This window comes from Siphateles boraxobius, unplaced genomic scaffold, assembly GCF_051911475.1.
Source record: "Siphateles boraxobius isolate OS27281-9 unplaced genomic scaffold, OSU_SipBor_1 5, whole genome shotgun sequence".
In the NCBI taxonomy this organism is placed as follows: Eukaryota; Metazoa; Chordata; class Actinopteri; order Cypriniformes; family Leuciscidae; genus Siphateles; species Siphateles boraxobius.
Genome location: NW_027509141.1, coordinates 14,354,448 through 14,368,837, shown reverse-complemented (window position 1 = coordinate 14,368,837; position 14,390 = coordinate 14,354,448). Strand labels below are relative to the sequence as shown.

The 14,390-nt window shown below is 46.1% G+C and overlaps 1 protein-coding gene and 1 long non-coding RNA gene across 3 annotated transcripts in view; one reads left to right on the top strand and one right to left on the bottom strand.

The window, feature by feature from the left end:
• Nucleotides 1-402: 402 nt before the first annotated feature.
• LOC143712040 (uncharacterized) lies at nt 403-7,126 on the top strand. Of its 2 annotated transcripts, none has more exons than XR_013194973.1 (3): nt 403-442; nt 552-662; nt 6,965-7,126. It is a non-coding gene; the product is annotated as an uncharacterized LOC143712040 (long non-coding RNA). The 2 variants fall into 2 exon arrangements; XR_013194974.1 differs by having other exon boundaries at nt 406-464.
• Nucleotides 7,127-8,516: 1,390 nt separating this feature from the next.
• Nucleotides 8,517-14,390, bottom strand: part of LOC143711442 (calcium/calmodulin-dependent protein kinase type IV) — a 248,848-nt gene continuing 242,974 nt past the window's right edge. The window contains exon 11 of the mRNA XM_077202902.1: nt 8,517-10,196. Coding sequence (XP_077059017.1) covers nt 9,717-10,196 — 480 coding nt within the window. The 3' untranslated portion in view covers nt 8,517-9,716. The remainder of the gene's footprint in view (nt 10,197-14,390) is intronic.

Sequence of the window (14,390 nt, the reverse complement as noted above, 5' to 3'; positions counted from 1 at the left end):
ATTCTGAAGACCATAATAAGGTATTGTGACAGTGTAATTTTTGTACATTTTTGGACTGCATTGATTTTCAAATTGTAAATGTCTTAAACGTTTTGTAAATGGATTTGATATTAGAATACAACTCCTAATTTAATTGTACAATGCATGCAATTCTTTTAAAACTTGTTTTCATTGTAGTTATGCTTTTTTCTGCATAATCCACAATGTAATGTAGCCTAATGTAATTGAAACATTTGTTAAAATTAATAATGTTATATAATGTGCTTTTTAACATTTTTGAATGGCCTGTGCTAACTGTTGCTATCTTTTCAGTTATCAGGAGCGTTGCTGAAGAACGTACTTCTTGAAGTTGTTCTTCGAGAAGGAGATGCTGCCTACATGCCCCTGTCATTGGCTTTCAGGGTTCAGGGACATAGTTGGGGATGACAATTTCAAGAATCAGGCACCCTTCTTATCGCTAGAAAGTAAATATTGATATTAAAAAATAAAACGCATAACATTTAACATTATCAATGATGTTCTTGTTATGTTCATTTTTTTTTTCACCTCAGGTGTTGCATGCTGGAAAAATAAGTCGTCTCACTACAAACAGCTCTTCTGGAGGATGTACTCAATCTCCACTTGTTTGTAGTGTGGGTTTGAGTACAAATGCTGCACACCTGGTACGATTTGTGTAAATTGGTGATGAATAAACTAGTTGTTAGTCCAAAGGAAAACAAAAAATCTAATTTACTTATGTCATCCCTTGGAGTTCTGGACACCATTCACTTGCATGATATGGACCAACAGAGCTGAGAAATTATTCTTAATGTTTGTAAATGTTCAATGTCAACTATAAACCCTAGTTCCCTTTCGTTGTCACTCCGAGTTACGTCGGATGACGACGAATGGGGTTTCGCTTAGAACACCTATCGACTTCGAGTATTACAAAACGAGCCAATGGCAAAGAAATGCCATGGGTCTGCGGAATTTGCATGGCGTAACTCCGCCCCACCTCGTGGGTATAAAAGGAGGAAGCCGGCAACAAGCAGATATGTTTTCGCTTCGGAGCCAAGAGTATTTCTTCACTCCACAGTCATCTCTGACTTCGCTCTACGAGACGAGCTTCTCTCTCCGGTGTTGGTGTGACGGCGATCTGCAGCGAGCTCACAGTGCCTGCTGATCTGTGCAGTAATCTGCCAGTGTGTGTGTGTCTCCCTGTGCGCTTCAACATCGCGGAGTTTTTTCTCTCCTCTCATAAAAGAGCTCGCACGCGGCACGTCTTTTTAAAGACGGCTCGCCCGTGCATTTCTGGTTGCAGCGGACTGGTATCGGACTCTGATGGGCACGAGCGCTGTCTAGTGTGTTTGATCATGCTTGAACAGCGCTCATGGGTGACTCATGTTCTCGGAAGGGAACGTGATCATCGCGTCATATATAGGTCGAGACTCGGTGAACTCGCAAGAGTGAGAGTCCCCTCATCCACCCCCGATCTTCGGTTGGTGGCCAGGGTGACCTGAGGGTTACGGTCTGGAACAAGGCGCCGACTATGTGTCCGTGACCCCAGCCCCCCTCTTCAATGACGGTGCCCGCTAGTGAACTGCTGATTCCCGCGAGTCTACCCTCTGGTGGCCCGCGTGTTTCAGTTGAAGCTACAGAGGAAGATGCCATGTCTGTTGCAGCATCACTAGGTGGGCTTGAGTCTTCTGGATGTGAGGGCTCGTCACAGCTGCCATCTTCCGGTGTGCATATGGCTGTGCCTGAGTCTGATCCGGAGATGACGGCCATGCTTTCCTGGGACGATTGGTTTTGGGTAAGGCCGCCGACCCTCGTCCGCGGCAAACCCCAATACCTCTCTTCCCGGACGTGCATGATGAGATCTCGAAGTCCTAGAAGACCCCCTTGTCTTCTCAGGACCGCTCGCTGATCTCATCCGCCTTTCCTCCCCTCGATGGGGCCGCTGCCCTTGGGTACACTGGGGTTCCCCCGGCTGAACGCTCTGTTGCGATGCAATGTTTCCTCAGAGTGCTTCTTCTCGGCGCAATCCTAAGCACCCGCCCGTGGCCTGTAGTTTTTCGTCTACGCTTGTGGCGAGATCCTATAGTGCCACGGGACTGGCAGCCGCCTCATTGCATGCCATGGTCATTCTGCTGGTCCACCTGACCCAGATGCTCATGGACCTGCACGAGGGCGGGACTGACCCAGGGCTCTTCACTGAGCTGCGCGCCGTCACTGACCTTGCTCTCCGAGCGACGAAAGTGGCCATACGCTCCCTGGGTCAGGTGATGCTCACCATTCTGTGGCTGTACCTGTCTGATGTGCTGGATGTCGCGCGGACCCGTCTGTCCGACATTCCCATATCCCAGGTCGGCCTCTCCGGCGGTGCGGTTGAGGGCTTGACCAACAGCTCTCAGCCGCTCATGAGCAGACTGACGTTGATCCTGTCTCGACGGCCCCGCCGTCCGCCCAGATCCCTCGGTCTGCCCACCGCCGAAGGCGCCCTCCCACGGCTCCCACCCCGCCCGTTCACCCGGGCCGGCTCTGGGGGCCGCGGGCGGACGCCACAGCCCCTCTCCAGCCCCGCCCCCCGCTACACGCCGGGTTAAGCGGCGCTCCTGAGACGGGCTCCTCGGGGATGGAGCAGACTGAGGTTGACTCTGTCCCGACGGCCCCGCCGTCCGCTCAGATCCCTCGGTCTGCCCACCGCCGAGGGCGCCCCCCCGCGGCTCCCACCCCGCCCGCTCAGCCGGGCCGGCTCTGGAGGCCGCGGTCGGACGCCAAAACAGTCCTCTCCAGCCCCGCCCCCCGCTACACGCCGGGTAAAGCGGCGCTCTTGGGATGGACTCCTCAGAGATGGGACTCAGTTCTTTCCAGGAGCTGGTAGCAGGACCACTCCTTTCCCCGGGTGAGGGCCGGGGAAGAATCCTTATTCTCCAAAGAACTGACTCTCCCGTCTCTGAGCACAGAGAGTTTGGACGTCACAGAGCGCCGCCCACATGCCGTGCTCTCCTCGTCCCCCTCTGTCCCGGAGGTGGTTGACACGGCGTGCTGTCCACGACCGCTTCGCCCCTGTCCCCCTCTGTCGCCAGACCCTTGACAGAGCAGGCCCCCGTGGAACGCTGGTCCTTCCCTGGCCTCCTCTGTCAGGGTGCGGTTTTGACCTTGCCCCCACACCGGGCCGCTATGCCGTCCACGTCTGGGCCGGTCATTCCGCTTCGCTGCACCACCGGGGGGACGTCTGTGGTTCTTGACGCCGCTGGCACAGTTGGGAGCCTGCCTAGAGCTTCCCTATCTGTTCCGCTGGGTCGCGCGAACCGTCGGCTCGGCTATGCGATTCAGTTCGCACGGTCTCCTCCCCACTTCAGGGGAGTCCGCTCCACTTTGGTCGATGGCTATGCCCTATCATGAGAGTGGAGGTTGCTACCCTACTGGCGAAGGGTGCGATTGAGACTGTCCCTCCAGCCGAAAGGAGGTCCGGGTTTACAGCCCCTACCTCATTGTCCCGGAGAAGTCTGGTGGGTTACGGCCAATCCTGGTCCGAACCGCTCCCTTCACAGGCTGCCGTTCAAGATGCTCCTGGCCAAACGCATTTCTGGATGTGTGCGGCCACAGGATTGGTTTGCAGCGATTGACCTGAAGGACGCCTACTTTTATGTCTCCGTTCTCCTTCGACTCAAGACCATACCTACGGTTTGCTGTCAGGGCGCGCACATATCAGTACGCTGTTTTCCCATTCGGGCTAGCCCTGTCTCTTCGCGCCTTCACAAGGTTGTTGAGGCTGCCTTTGTTCCTCCATGGGAACACGGGTTTCGCATCCTGAACTATCTCGGTGACTGGCTGTCTTAAGCTCACTCCTGAGACCAGGTTTGCGAATACAGGGACCCAGTGCTCCGGCACCTAGCTCGTCTGGGCCTTCGGGTCAACCGGGGAAGGAGTAAACTTTGCCCCGTGCAGAGGAGCTCTTTTCTCGGTTTGGACTTGGTCGCCTTCTCCACTCAGCCATTGCTGACTTGCCTGAGACTATCAAGCGCAAGAGTGCGGTTCCACTGAAGTTTCTTCAGAGGCTCCTGGGGCATATGGCATCTGCAGCCGCGGTTCGCCGCTCAGATTGCTTCATATGAGACCGCTTCAGCTTTGGCTCCGCGACCGAGTCCCGAGGTGGGCATGGCAACACGGCACCCTCCGAGTACCAGTTACTCCGACCTGCCGTCAGACCTTCACCCCGTGGTCGAACCTCAGTTTTCTACGGGCCGGAGTGCCCCTGGAACGAGCTTCGCGGCATGTTGTTGTAACGACAGATGCCTCCTCCACGGGCTGGGGTGCCATGTGCAATGGACGTGCTGCCGCGGGCTCCTGGACAGGACCCTGACGCCTCTGGCACGTCAATTGCCTCGAGTTGCTGGCCGTACGTCTTGCTTTGCGCCGCTTCCGGGCCGTGCTCAAGAACCAACACGTACTAGTCCGTTCAGACAATACCGCCACTGTAGCGTACATCAACCATCAAGGTGGTCTACGCTCCCGCCGTATGTCGCAACTCGCCCGCCACCTCCTCATATGGAGTCAGAAGCATCTGAGGTCGCTTCATGCCATTTATATCCCCGGAGCCCTGAACTGTGCAGCCGACGAGCTCTCACGGCTTCAGCCCCTACCGGGAGATTGGCGACTCCATCCCCAGTCGGTTCAGCTGATTTGGGACCAGTTCGGGGACGCACAGTTCGATCTGTTTGCCTCTCACAACTCGACCCATTGCGACCTGTATTATTCCCTGACCGAGGGCACGCTCGGCACGGATGCACTGGCGCACAGCTGGCTGCGGGGCCGCAAATATGCGTTTCCCCCAGTGAGCCTTCTTGCGCAGATCCTGCGCAAGGTCAGGGAGGACGAGGAGCAGGTCATTCTGGTCGCGCCATACTGGCCCGCCCGGACCTGGTTCTCCGAACTAGTACTCCTCGCGACAGCACCTCCTTGGCCGATTCCCCTGAGGAAGGACCTCCTTTCTCAGGGACGGGGCACCCTCGTCCCGATCTCTGGAACCTCCACGTGTGGCTCCTGGACGGGACGAGGCAGGTTTGAGTACCCTACCACCATCGGTGGCGGCTACCATCACTTCCGCTAGAGCGTCGTCCACGAGACACGTCTATGCGTTGAAGTGTAACCTCATCGTCAACTGGTGCTCTTCTCACCGAGAAGACCCCCGGAGATGTTCGATTAGTGTCGTGCTTTCCTTCCTTCAAGATAGGCTGTCTCCCTCCACCCTGAAAGTCTATGTTGCCGCTATTGCCGCACACCATGACCCGGTCGAAGGTATGTCTGTTGGAAGGCACGACCTGATCATCAGGTTCCTGAGAGGAGCGAGGAGACTGAATCCTCCTCGCCCTCCTCTCGTTCCATCTTGGGACCTCTCAGTGGTTCTAACTGCCCTGCGGAGTGCTCCCTTTGAGCCGTTGCAATCAGTGGAGCTTAAGTTCCTGTCTATGAAGACAGCGCTCCTGGTTGCATTGGCCTCCATCAAGAGGGTGGGGGACCTGCATGCATTCTCCGTTGACGAAGCGTGCCTGGAATTTGGGCCGGCTTACTCTCATGTGATATGTGCCCAAGGTTCCTACCACTCCCTTCCGGGACCAGGTGGTGAACCTGCAAGCGCTGCCCCCGGAGGAGGCAGACCCAGCCTTGGCACTGCTCTGTCCAGTACGCGCCCTCCGCGCCTATGTAGACAGGACGCAGTGTTTCAGGACCTCTGACCAGCTCTTTGTCTGTTATGGTGGGAAGCTGAAGGGAAAGGCTCTCTCCAAGCAAAGGTTGTCTCACTGGATAGTGGACGCCATTGCTTTGGCATACCAGCAGCAGGGTCGACCGTGCCACCTTGGTGTGACTGCCCACTCCACCCGGAGTGTGGCATCCTCTTGGGCTCTAGCGCATGGCGCCTCGCTAACAGACATCTGCAGAGCTGCAGGCTGGGCGACACCTAACACATTCGCCAGATTCTACAATCTCCGAGTGGAGCCAGTGTCCTCTCATGTACTCGCTTCAACCAGCTAGTACTGGACCCGCTCAGGTGTCTTCGCTTGCTCGCCATTCCACTCCACGGACTGGATACGTGCGATATTCTCCTCAGGTGAGCTTCCCCGAAAGCCCTGAGCTCCTCCAGCACTCCTGACGTTGGCGCCAGTGTCTATTGCCTGTGCGTCGGCTAGGTGCCTCCCGTGTGCATGGTCCCTCCCCTGAGCGACCCCCACATGTGTATTTCCACTGTAAGCCTCTTGATTATGTGTCTTTCCCTTGGCAAGCCACCTTGCCACCCCTGGGGTTGAAATATTCCACCTGCGGCTGGACACCCCAGTGTTCTCCATGTCTCCTTCGGGTCACATGTGTATTCTCTAAGTCCCCCCCTCTGGGTTGGCAATAATTGCATATTTCCTCTAAGCTATGGGATATGCTCCCCAGTGTACCTTGGTATTCCTGTGCTAAATAGGAGTCCTTCATCCGTGCCAGTCTCACGACAAGGATCTCAGATTTACGCAGGGCACTGGAAGACAGCCGAGAAGGTGGCGTGATTAGACTGGTAACCCCATTCGTCGTCATCCGACGTAACTCGGAGTGACAACGAAAGGGAACGTCTCGGTTACGTATGTAACCCTCGTTCCCTGAGTAGGGAACGGAGACGTTACGTCTGCCTGCCACTTTCCGCTGTACCGCGGGGATCGCCTGAGCTCAGTCTTGGCTCCTCAGCGAAGAAACATATCTGCTTGTTGCCGGCTTCCTCCTTTTATACCCACGAGGTGGGGCGGAGTTACACCATGCAAATTCCGCAGACCCATGGCATTTCTTTGCCATTGGCTCGTTTTGTAATACTCGAAGTCGATAGGTGTTCTAAGCGAAACCCCATTCGTCGCCATCCGACGTAACGTCTCCGTTCCCTACTCAGGGAACGAGGGTTACATACGTAACCGAGACGTTCTTATTGTGCTTCTTGTGTATCCACCAGGTTATGCTGGGAAGGGAAAGCGAGGCGAGCTCCAGGACATTTATTCAGAAACCTTCCACCCTGGATTTTGCCGTTTTCACTGCATGCAGATCAGTTCTAATGAGCTGATAGTGTCCTTACAAATAACAAAAAAAGACAAAATAATAAAATAAAATAAACACTTTTGCAATCAATTCTGAGTGACTTGTATATGATTTTATTGATTTAAATCTCAGGGTAGATAAATTATTTTTTTCAATGTAATATATGTGTAACACGTTCAGAAGAACATTAGTCTGCTATTTAAAAAAATTATGCAGTAAAGATGGATGGTAACTTTTTTTTTATTTTACTTTAGCCAAATATTTTTCATGTATTTACACATTCACTTCACTGAGTCCAATTGCATCACATTTTAATATGTTCATTTACTTGATACTGTAGAATACGTAGCTAATATTCAGAAATATGCTTGAATAAGGCCTACAGCCTGATGATTTTAAAACACCATCACTTTAAGTATGGTAAAAGATGTAAAGACGTGACTACATCATTGACAGTGAGTTGTATTGGACACACACAATAATAACAAAGCTGTAAGAAATCAGACCATGATGAGGAACGTAATATTTGATCGTTTATTTTCATTACTGTCGCTACTATCTGCCATACTCATTCACCGCCGTCCTCGGCAATGACTGATGGGGATTTCCGCATAAGCTCCTCCCACTTGCGGCGTAAACTCCTCCTACTTGCACATTTGTGAAATCCCTCCTACTTGCGGCATAAGCTCCTCCCAATTGCGGCGTGAGCTCCTCCCACCTGCAGGTCTCCGGGCTGCAGCGATACATACATGCGAATGCTTGTCTGTCTGTTTCGCGCTTGATTTGCCGCGCTTTCTGATTGGCTGTTAACAACCAATGTTAGGATTGTCTAGGCACCCAGTGGAGAAATTTAAGCTGACCAAAAATCAACATTGATTCAATGTTTGTCTTTTCAACACTGAAAAACATTGAATTATCAACATTGATTCAATGTTTGTCTTTTCAACACTGAAAAACATTGAATTATCAACATTGATTCAATATTATTTTAACACTGAATTTTCAACATTGTTCCAATATTATTTTAGCATTGATTTTTCAACATTGATCCAATATTATTTAGCACTGCATTTTCAACCTCAACCAAAATGATGATTCTGATGGAATTTCAACATTTAATCAATGTCACCTTGCTATCTGGGTATGTATTATTATGTTTTATGTTGTAACTGTTGTTCGTTTGTTGTAATCAATTTGACTATCAGAATCTGACAAATTAATATTGAAAAAAATTACACTCAGAATAACATCATGTTTTAGGGTCTTAACATTTCTCTCTTACAATTAGGGACTAATATGATATTATATATTATAATATTATTACTAATCTTAGGCTACTATAAAATACAGAAGAAGATAAATACTCTTTCTTAGACTCCTTATTAAAGTAGACAACTGATAGAATATTCCACTGCTGTTTCAACAATTGGTCAATGTGTCAGCATAAATGACGGAGCTATACCAATAAAAAAGCATAAACTCACTTCAATTTATTAATCTTAGAAACATGGAAACTCCTGCTCAAATATAAAGAGCATCTACGCGGTCTTGCAATTGAACAAACATTATTAACTGATTAATCTTAACTGCAAAGTATTACTATTCATACATGGCCATGATGTTACAGTGATGTAAGGCTACTGTTTATGTCAGAAGCATGTACAAAGCATTCTTTCTTTTCTTTTGGCAAACATCAAAATAAAGTATAATGACAAGTAGCTATATTATATACTGAAGTATTTTGTGATGCTGTTACATGTTCATAGAGGCAGATACATATAGCTTCCATGCTAAATTTGACATCTTCCATGCTAAGAGTAGAATAATACAGAATGTACTATTTGAGAAGCTGGAAGTGCCTGTACAGTAGAAGAGGTAGACAGTCTGACTGAAGCATAGTAGTTGTGTTAATTCCACCTCATAGAGAAGATTTTTAGTACAGTGGCAGTTTAGGTGTGTTTACCCCTAAAACTTTCCCAGATGTTGAAGCAGGATGTTGTATTTCGTCATGACTACAGAAAAGTAGAGAATTTGACATCAGTTTGGTGACCCTGAAAGACATCAATTAGATTTGATGGAAGATAAACTGCCAAAGAAGAGCTAGGGAAAACATTATCCTTGATTGTGGCATGATGTCATATCCTTCCTTTAGTCTGAGCTTTTAGAAATCATTTCAAGCATTTTTGCAGTTTGCTAATACAAAATCGGTGAATTAAAATGGGGCAAAAGACATGTACTGGGGTCAGTCATTTATCAGTCATTCCTAAACACATATCACAACATCACAGATAGATGATCCACACTACCTTTAGAGATAGAATAAGATTGCATGAACATTTGCAAATGAAAGCAAAAGAAGACAAAAATTAATTTCAGCTCAGATGAGAGACAATCTTATTCACAATGTTTGTGCAAAGAGAAAAAACAACAATGTTTGCTGTGCCATTAACCTAAAGTTGTCATGAAAGCCACATGCCTCAATACAAAGAGCTTTAAGAAACAGATAGCTCATCAAGTGTCAGTCCTGTATCAAAATATCTCATGGCAAAAAATGGAAGAGGGGAAGAAGGAATTCTCAGTGTATTTTTATAGCATCATCTCTCCTGCTCTCTTCCTTGCACGAGGCCCTCCGATCTTCTGTAAGAACCCTAATATTTAGATCATCCAGTCTACGGACATTCTGCCGTACTGCCACCTGTCTCAACACACATGGAGAAACCATTACTGAGGTTCTTGGGACTGGGTGGGGTGGCGCTTACTGGCAAAGGCTCATATTTGCCTCCAGGATCCACTGAGCAGCTCTTCTTGGGCATCCTGGGCCGCACCACCGGAGCCTTCGGTATAATAGAGGTCTGCCTGTGTCCGTCTGCTATCAGGGGTGGGCGAGTGGGGATGGGCCCAGATAGGGCAGAAGATTTAGATTTATGGGTATGGTGGAGTGGGGTACTTGAGGGACTCTGAGTTCCATCCTCAACCTGCTTAAATCCCTCTTTAATGGGAATAGGCTCCTTTTGAAAATCCAAAGTGTTTTCCTTCGGTATTCTGCTCTGGCACAAGATAATTTCTGTGTTGGGCATCTCGCAGCTGTCCGTCCGCCGCCGTGAGCCCTCGTGCATGCGGCTCGTGGCAACCACCACTTTCATAGCAGCCTATAGAAAATGTAACATTTAATTTAATATTCAACAATAATTATTGATCTGCCTGCATTGACACCATTATATGAGAACTGAACTGAGCTGGACGATGACATCACGGTTTTCTCCAGAGCTGCTATATATAACTAAATTGATAACTTTTTTAGAACAAAAATGAAAAATCACTGAACTTACTGGACTGGAACGCTATTTTCTTCTGGAAACAAACTTTGTTGCATTATTTTCCTGTTATCTCTGTAAAGCTGCTTTGAAACAATCTGTATTGTAAAAAGCGCTATATAAATACAGGTGACTAGACTTGACTAGACAGAGTATCTCATGATTACTGTGCACTGTTTCAGTAAAATGCTTGTGATTCTGCTCATAAAAAGCACATAAATAATATTCTCTAACAGCACAATATCCTACATTGAGCAACATTTAACTTAACTCTGCCCCCTCCATTGATGGAATTTTTCGGCTTTCCAGAAAGCTTTTTTCCCCTCAGCTTTTTGTTTAAAATATTGCATTTTTATAAAACTTACCCACAGTCAAGTGTTGATAAAAAAAGAATGCATGAGGCTAGAGTACATTTTTTTGCTGTTGTTGTTGTTGTTTAAAAGCAGAGGCTCTGTTCTTTCTTTTGATATATTGCATGTTCAGATATTCATACAACTAAATATTGCATTACATTTTTTGAAAATTATCAAAAAAGGTGACACGGCTGGCAAACTTAAAAAAAAAACACTGGCAGGGAAAGAGTTAAAGCTACAATACTGTATGTAATTTTTTTTGTGCTAGGGGTCACTAACCTCTTACAATAACAAAGGCATAGGTTGATGACGCATAAGCGGATCTGTTAATATTTATGGATGAGTGAATACATTGATGTTTTTAACATGACTGTGGTATGAAGCAGGGCGCGATTGCTAATGAGAAACAGATATCAGCGTCAAACGCGTGTCCTCGTGGATATAAAGGAATAAGGTCATTTCATTCTACCGAACTACCCGAAAGTGCTGAATAACTACTCACACGGGTCAGTTTATTTGACGAATTAAACTTGTGAGGTAACGCAGTGCTGTTTCACTTGGTCTACACTATCATACTAAACTGCATTTGAGTGTGTTGAAAGTTATAATGTTATTCTATGTGTTTGTTTTTTTGGCTCAATGAAACTTGCAGTAAGCTAGATCAACATTAGAATAACATACTGATCATATTCAAATTTTTCATCATGTTGAGCTATATAACATTGATTTGTTTTATGTACATTTGCTCATCTGTCTAATAAAGTACATGCAAGAGCGAAGTCAAGTCGAAGTTAATCGCGGACGTGGAGCTCTCGGCATCTCGAAAATGCCTCGAAATATATATATATATATATATCGAAATATATATCTCGAAATATATTGAATCTATAACCACTGTGTGTGTCTATTATGCTTAGATCACATACAAGTCATGTAGTTGTTATAACTATTAGATGTATGAATGAAAGTGTGTCTTGATCAATACGATCATATGTTCTTAATTCAGAAGATGGCTTGATTGTAATCTGTGTAAAAATATTTGTGTTCTTATAATATGAATAAAGTCTAAACTGTTCCCTCCGAACTCCCTGCTAGAGCTGAAGAGTAAGGAGATCACAGATAATGCATGATTTACGATGAGAGGTGAAGAGAATGCCACCTCCCAAATAAAGACAGTGCCTAATTGAACTCATTAAAACTCATCTAAGAGGTTGGACAAACCATTGAGTTTAAAATCTTAGGACCCAAAAAGCCAGTAGAGTTGTAGGAGTTTTTGTTAAGTTGAATGGAGGTTTGGTTTGTGAATTTGTTCGCTAGAGCAAATTTACAGAAGTCATGGAGAAGCCATGACGGACAGACGAGTAATCATGTAGACCAGCAGACAAAAGAACCCAGACAAGATCAGAAGAACATCTGTGGGTTAAACAGCTTCATTCAAGCCATCTATAACTACTCTCGTCTCACTTTTCTTTCTGTTTCTTAGCTTTATTTTTCTTTTCCGTTGAGAGTCTCGATTCTAAGTTAAGTTTTGCTGCAAAGTTTCGTTTAAACGATTCGACTGCAAAGCCCCTTTCCAACACCTAAGACTTTAATCCATCGCCAATGCACCACGTGATTGGCTGCCCAGAGACATCTATCCAGGCACCGAGGAGACCGCCAAACAACGGACCCGGGGAAATCCCTTTACGTAAACAAAAGGAATCCCAAAGAAACGCACAGACAAACGCAAGTATACCTCCAGACTCTTAGCTGAACATGTGCATTGAGATAAAATTGAATAACCTGCCTAAGAAACGATAGAAGGGTTAAATTTATGATTGATGGTTCATTCAGGTCATGTCTTATAAGTGCATATAGAAACTTGGGATTTCACTATCTCACTCTTGAACTCATTTTTCTTTCCTCGCTCTCTTTCTTTCTGCAACTCGTATGAATGTGTGTGTGTGCGTGGGTTTGTGTTAGATATTAGTTTTATGTTTTAGAATAATCAATAAAGTCTTGTTTATATTTTAAAGATAATTGTCTTGTTATGTGCTTACAGATTTAATGTCTTAAACTGCTGATCTAAGTTACCTTGCTAATAAATAGTGTTTCACTATAGTTTGGATATTTATATCCGCTGCAGAGGTTATAGTTACGGCCCGTTAGAATGAACGGTGGACGAGTCATTTGCTCGGCCGTATAACCGATTCTTTTAAGATTCCCTATAAATTAATCAATAATTCCTTTTGAGCTAAATTGACCTGTCTAACCCAGACACGTTACTTAGTTACTTACTTACAACCGAGTTTCATATTATTACATGCAAGTGTGTTTGATTTATGGACCAAGTTTCAGACCAAGTTAATTTAATTAATAAATTAATTATATAATACTATTGTCAATACACTGCAAATCAACTGGTTCTATTCTTTTATTAATAAAACTTATTTAAAAAAATACAAGGCTTAAGTCATTTATTTTCCTTTTTAATGCAGGCTAAAGCAGTGAAACGGTTAATCAATTTAAAGCATGCTATGAGTCTCAAAAGTATCCAAAAAGAATATTAAAGTTTGATGTGTTGCCATGGTAACAGTATCTAAGATATCAAGAAGCCATTCACAGGTCTACATCTGCCGTGTGTTTACATTATAGTAGTGAAGTTTGAAGTAAATCGGGTAAAAATAAGAGGGTGATTTCAAAGCATTTTGAAAGTGACACACTTCCTGCTGCCAGTTGGTGGCGCTATAACTTTGACTCACGATAGTCACATCCATGTGGTCGGCCTCTTACAGTGAACACACGGCTGAAGTTTCATCAAGATCAATTAATGTATAAAGAAGTTATAACACACTTCCTGTTTCCATTATTCGCCATAAATTCGTTTCCTCGCCACGGCCAAACCGTTCGAGATATCAAAAATCCCCAGGCAAGTTTGCATCCTCAATGTCTTGACTTCATGCACACCGAGTTTGGTGATGATTGGATGAATTCCCTAGGAGAAGTGTTTTAAATTCCTGAGCATGCGTTTCCAAACAACCCTAAATAGCCGACTTGCTGTTGGGTTGGTGTAAAACTTAGAGCACGAAAGTTGTTTGGCCCGATGCGATCTATATGTGTACAGAGTTTCAGATTAATACATGCAAGCGTGTTTGATATATGGACAAGTGTTCAAACCTCGTTCCAAGGGGCGCTGTCGAGCCCCCCTGCCACGCCCGGGTACCAGCTTCAGCCCGGCCCTGATGGCCGCGGGTTCTGACCCGTGTGCAAAGTTTCAAGAGTTTTCGAGCACGTTAAGGGGCCCAAAAGTGCCCAAAAGGTAGTAAAATAATACTAATAAAAAGAAGAAGAAGAAGAAGAAATATAGCTGCGAGCAGCGATATTTATATCGCTGCTCGCAGCTATATATATATATATATATATATATATATATTAGTGGTGGGCCGTTATCGGCGTTAACGTGCTGCGTTAACGTGAGACTCTTATCGGGCGATAAAAAAAATATCGCCGTTAATCTATTCTCAAAGTTGGGTTGGGAGCTGGGTCTATACTACTCAAGCTATGATGATTTTCACCTTGATATTTTAGCGTGGATGTATACCTAGCCGAATTGCACTGTAGGGGGTAGGGATGGGAATTGAAGTTAAGTTGAAAATTAAGTTTTACGAACCATCGATATTGTATGCCCTCGACGTTA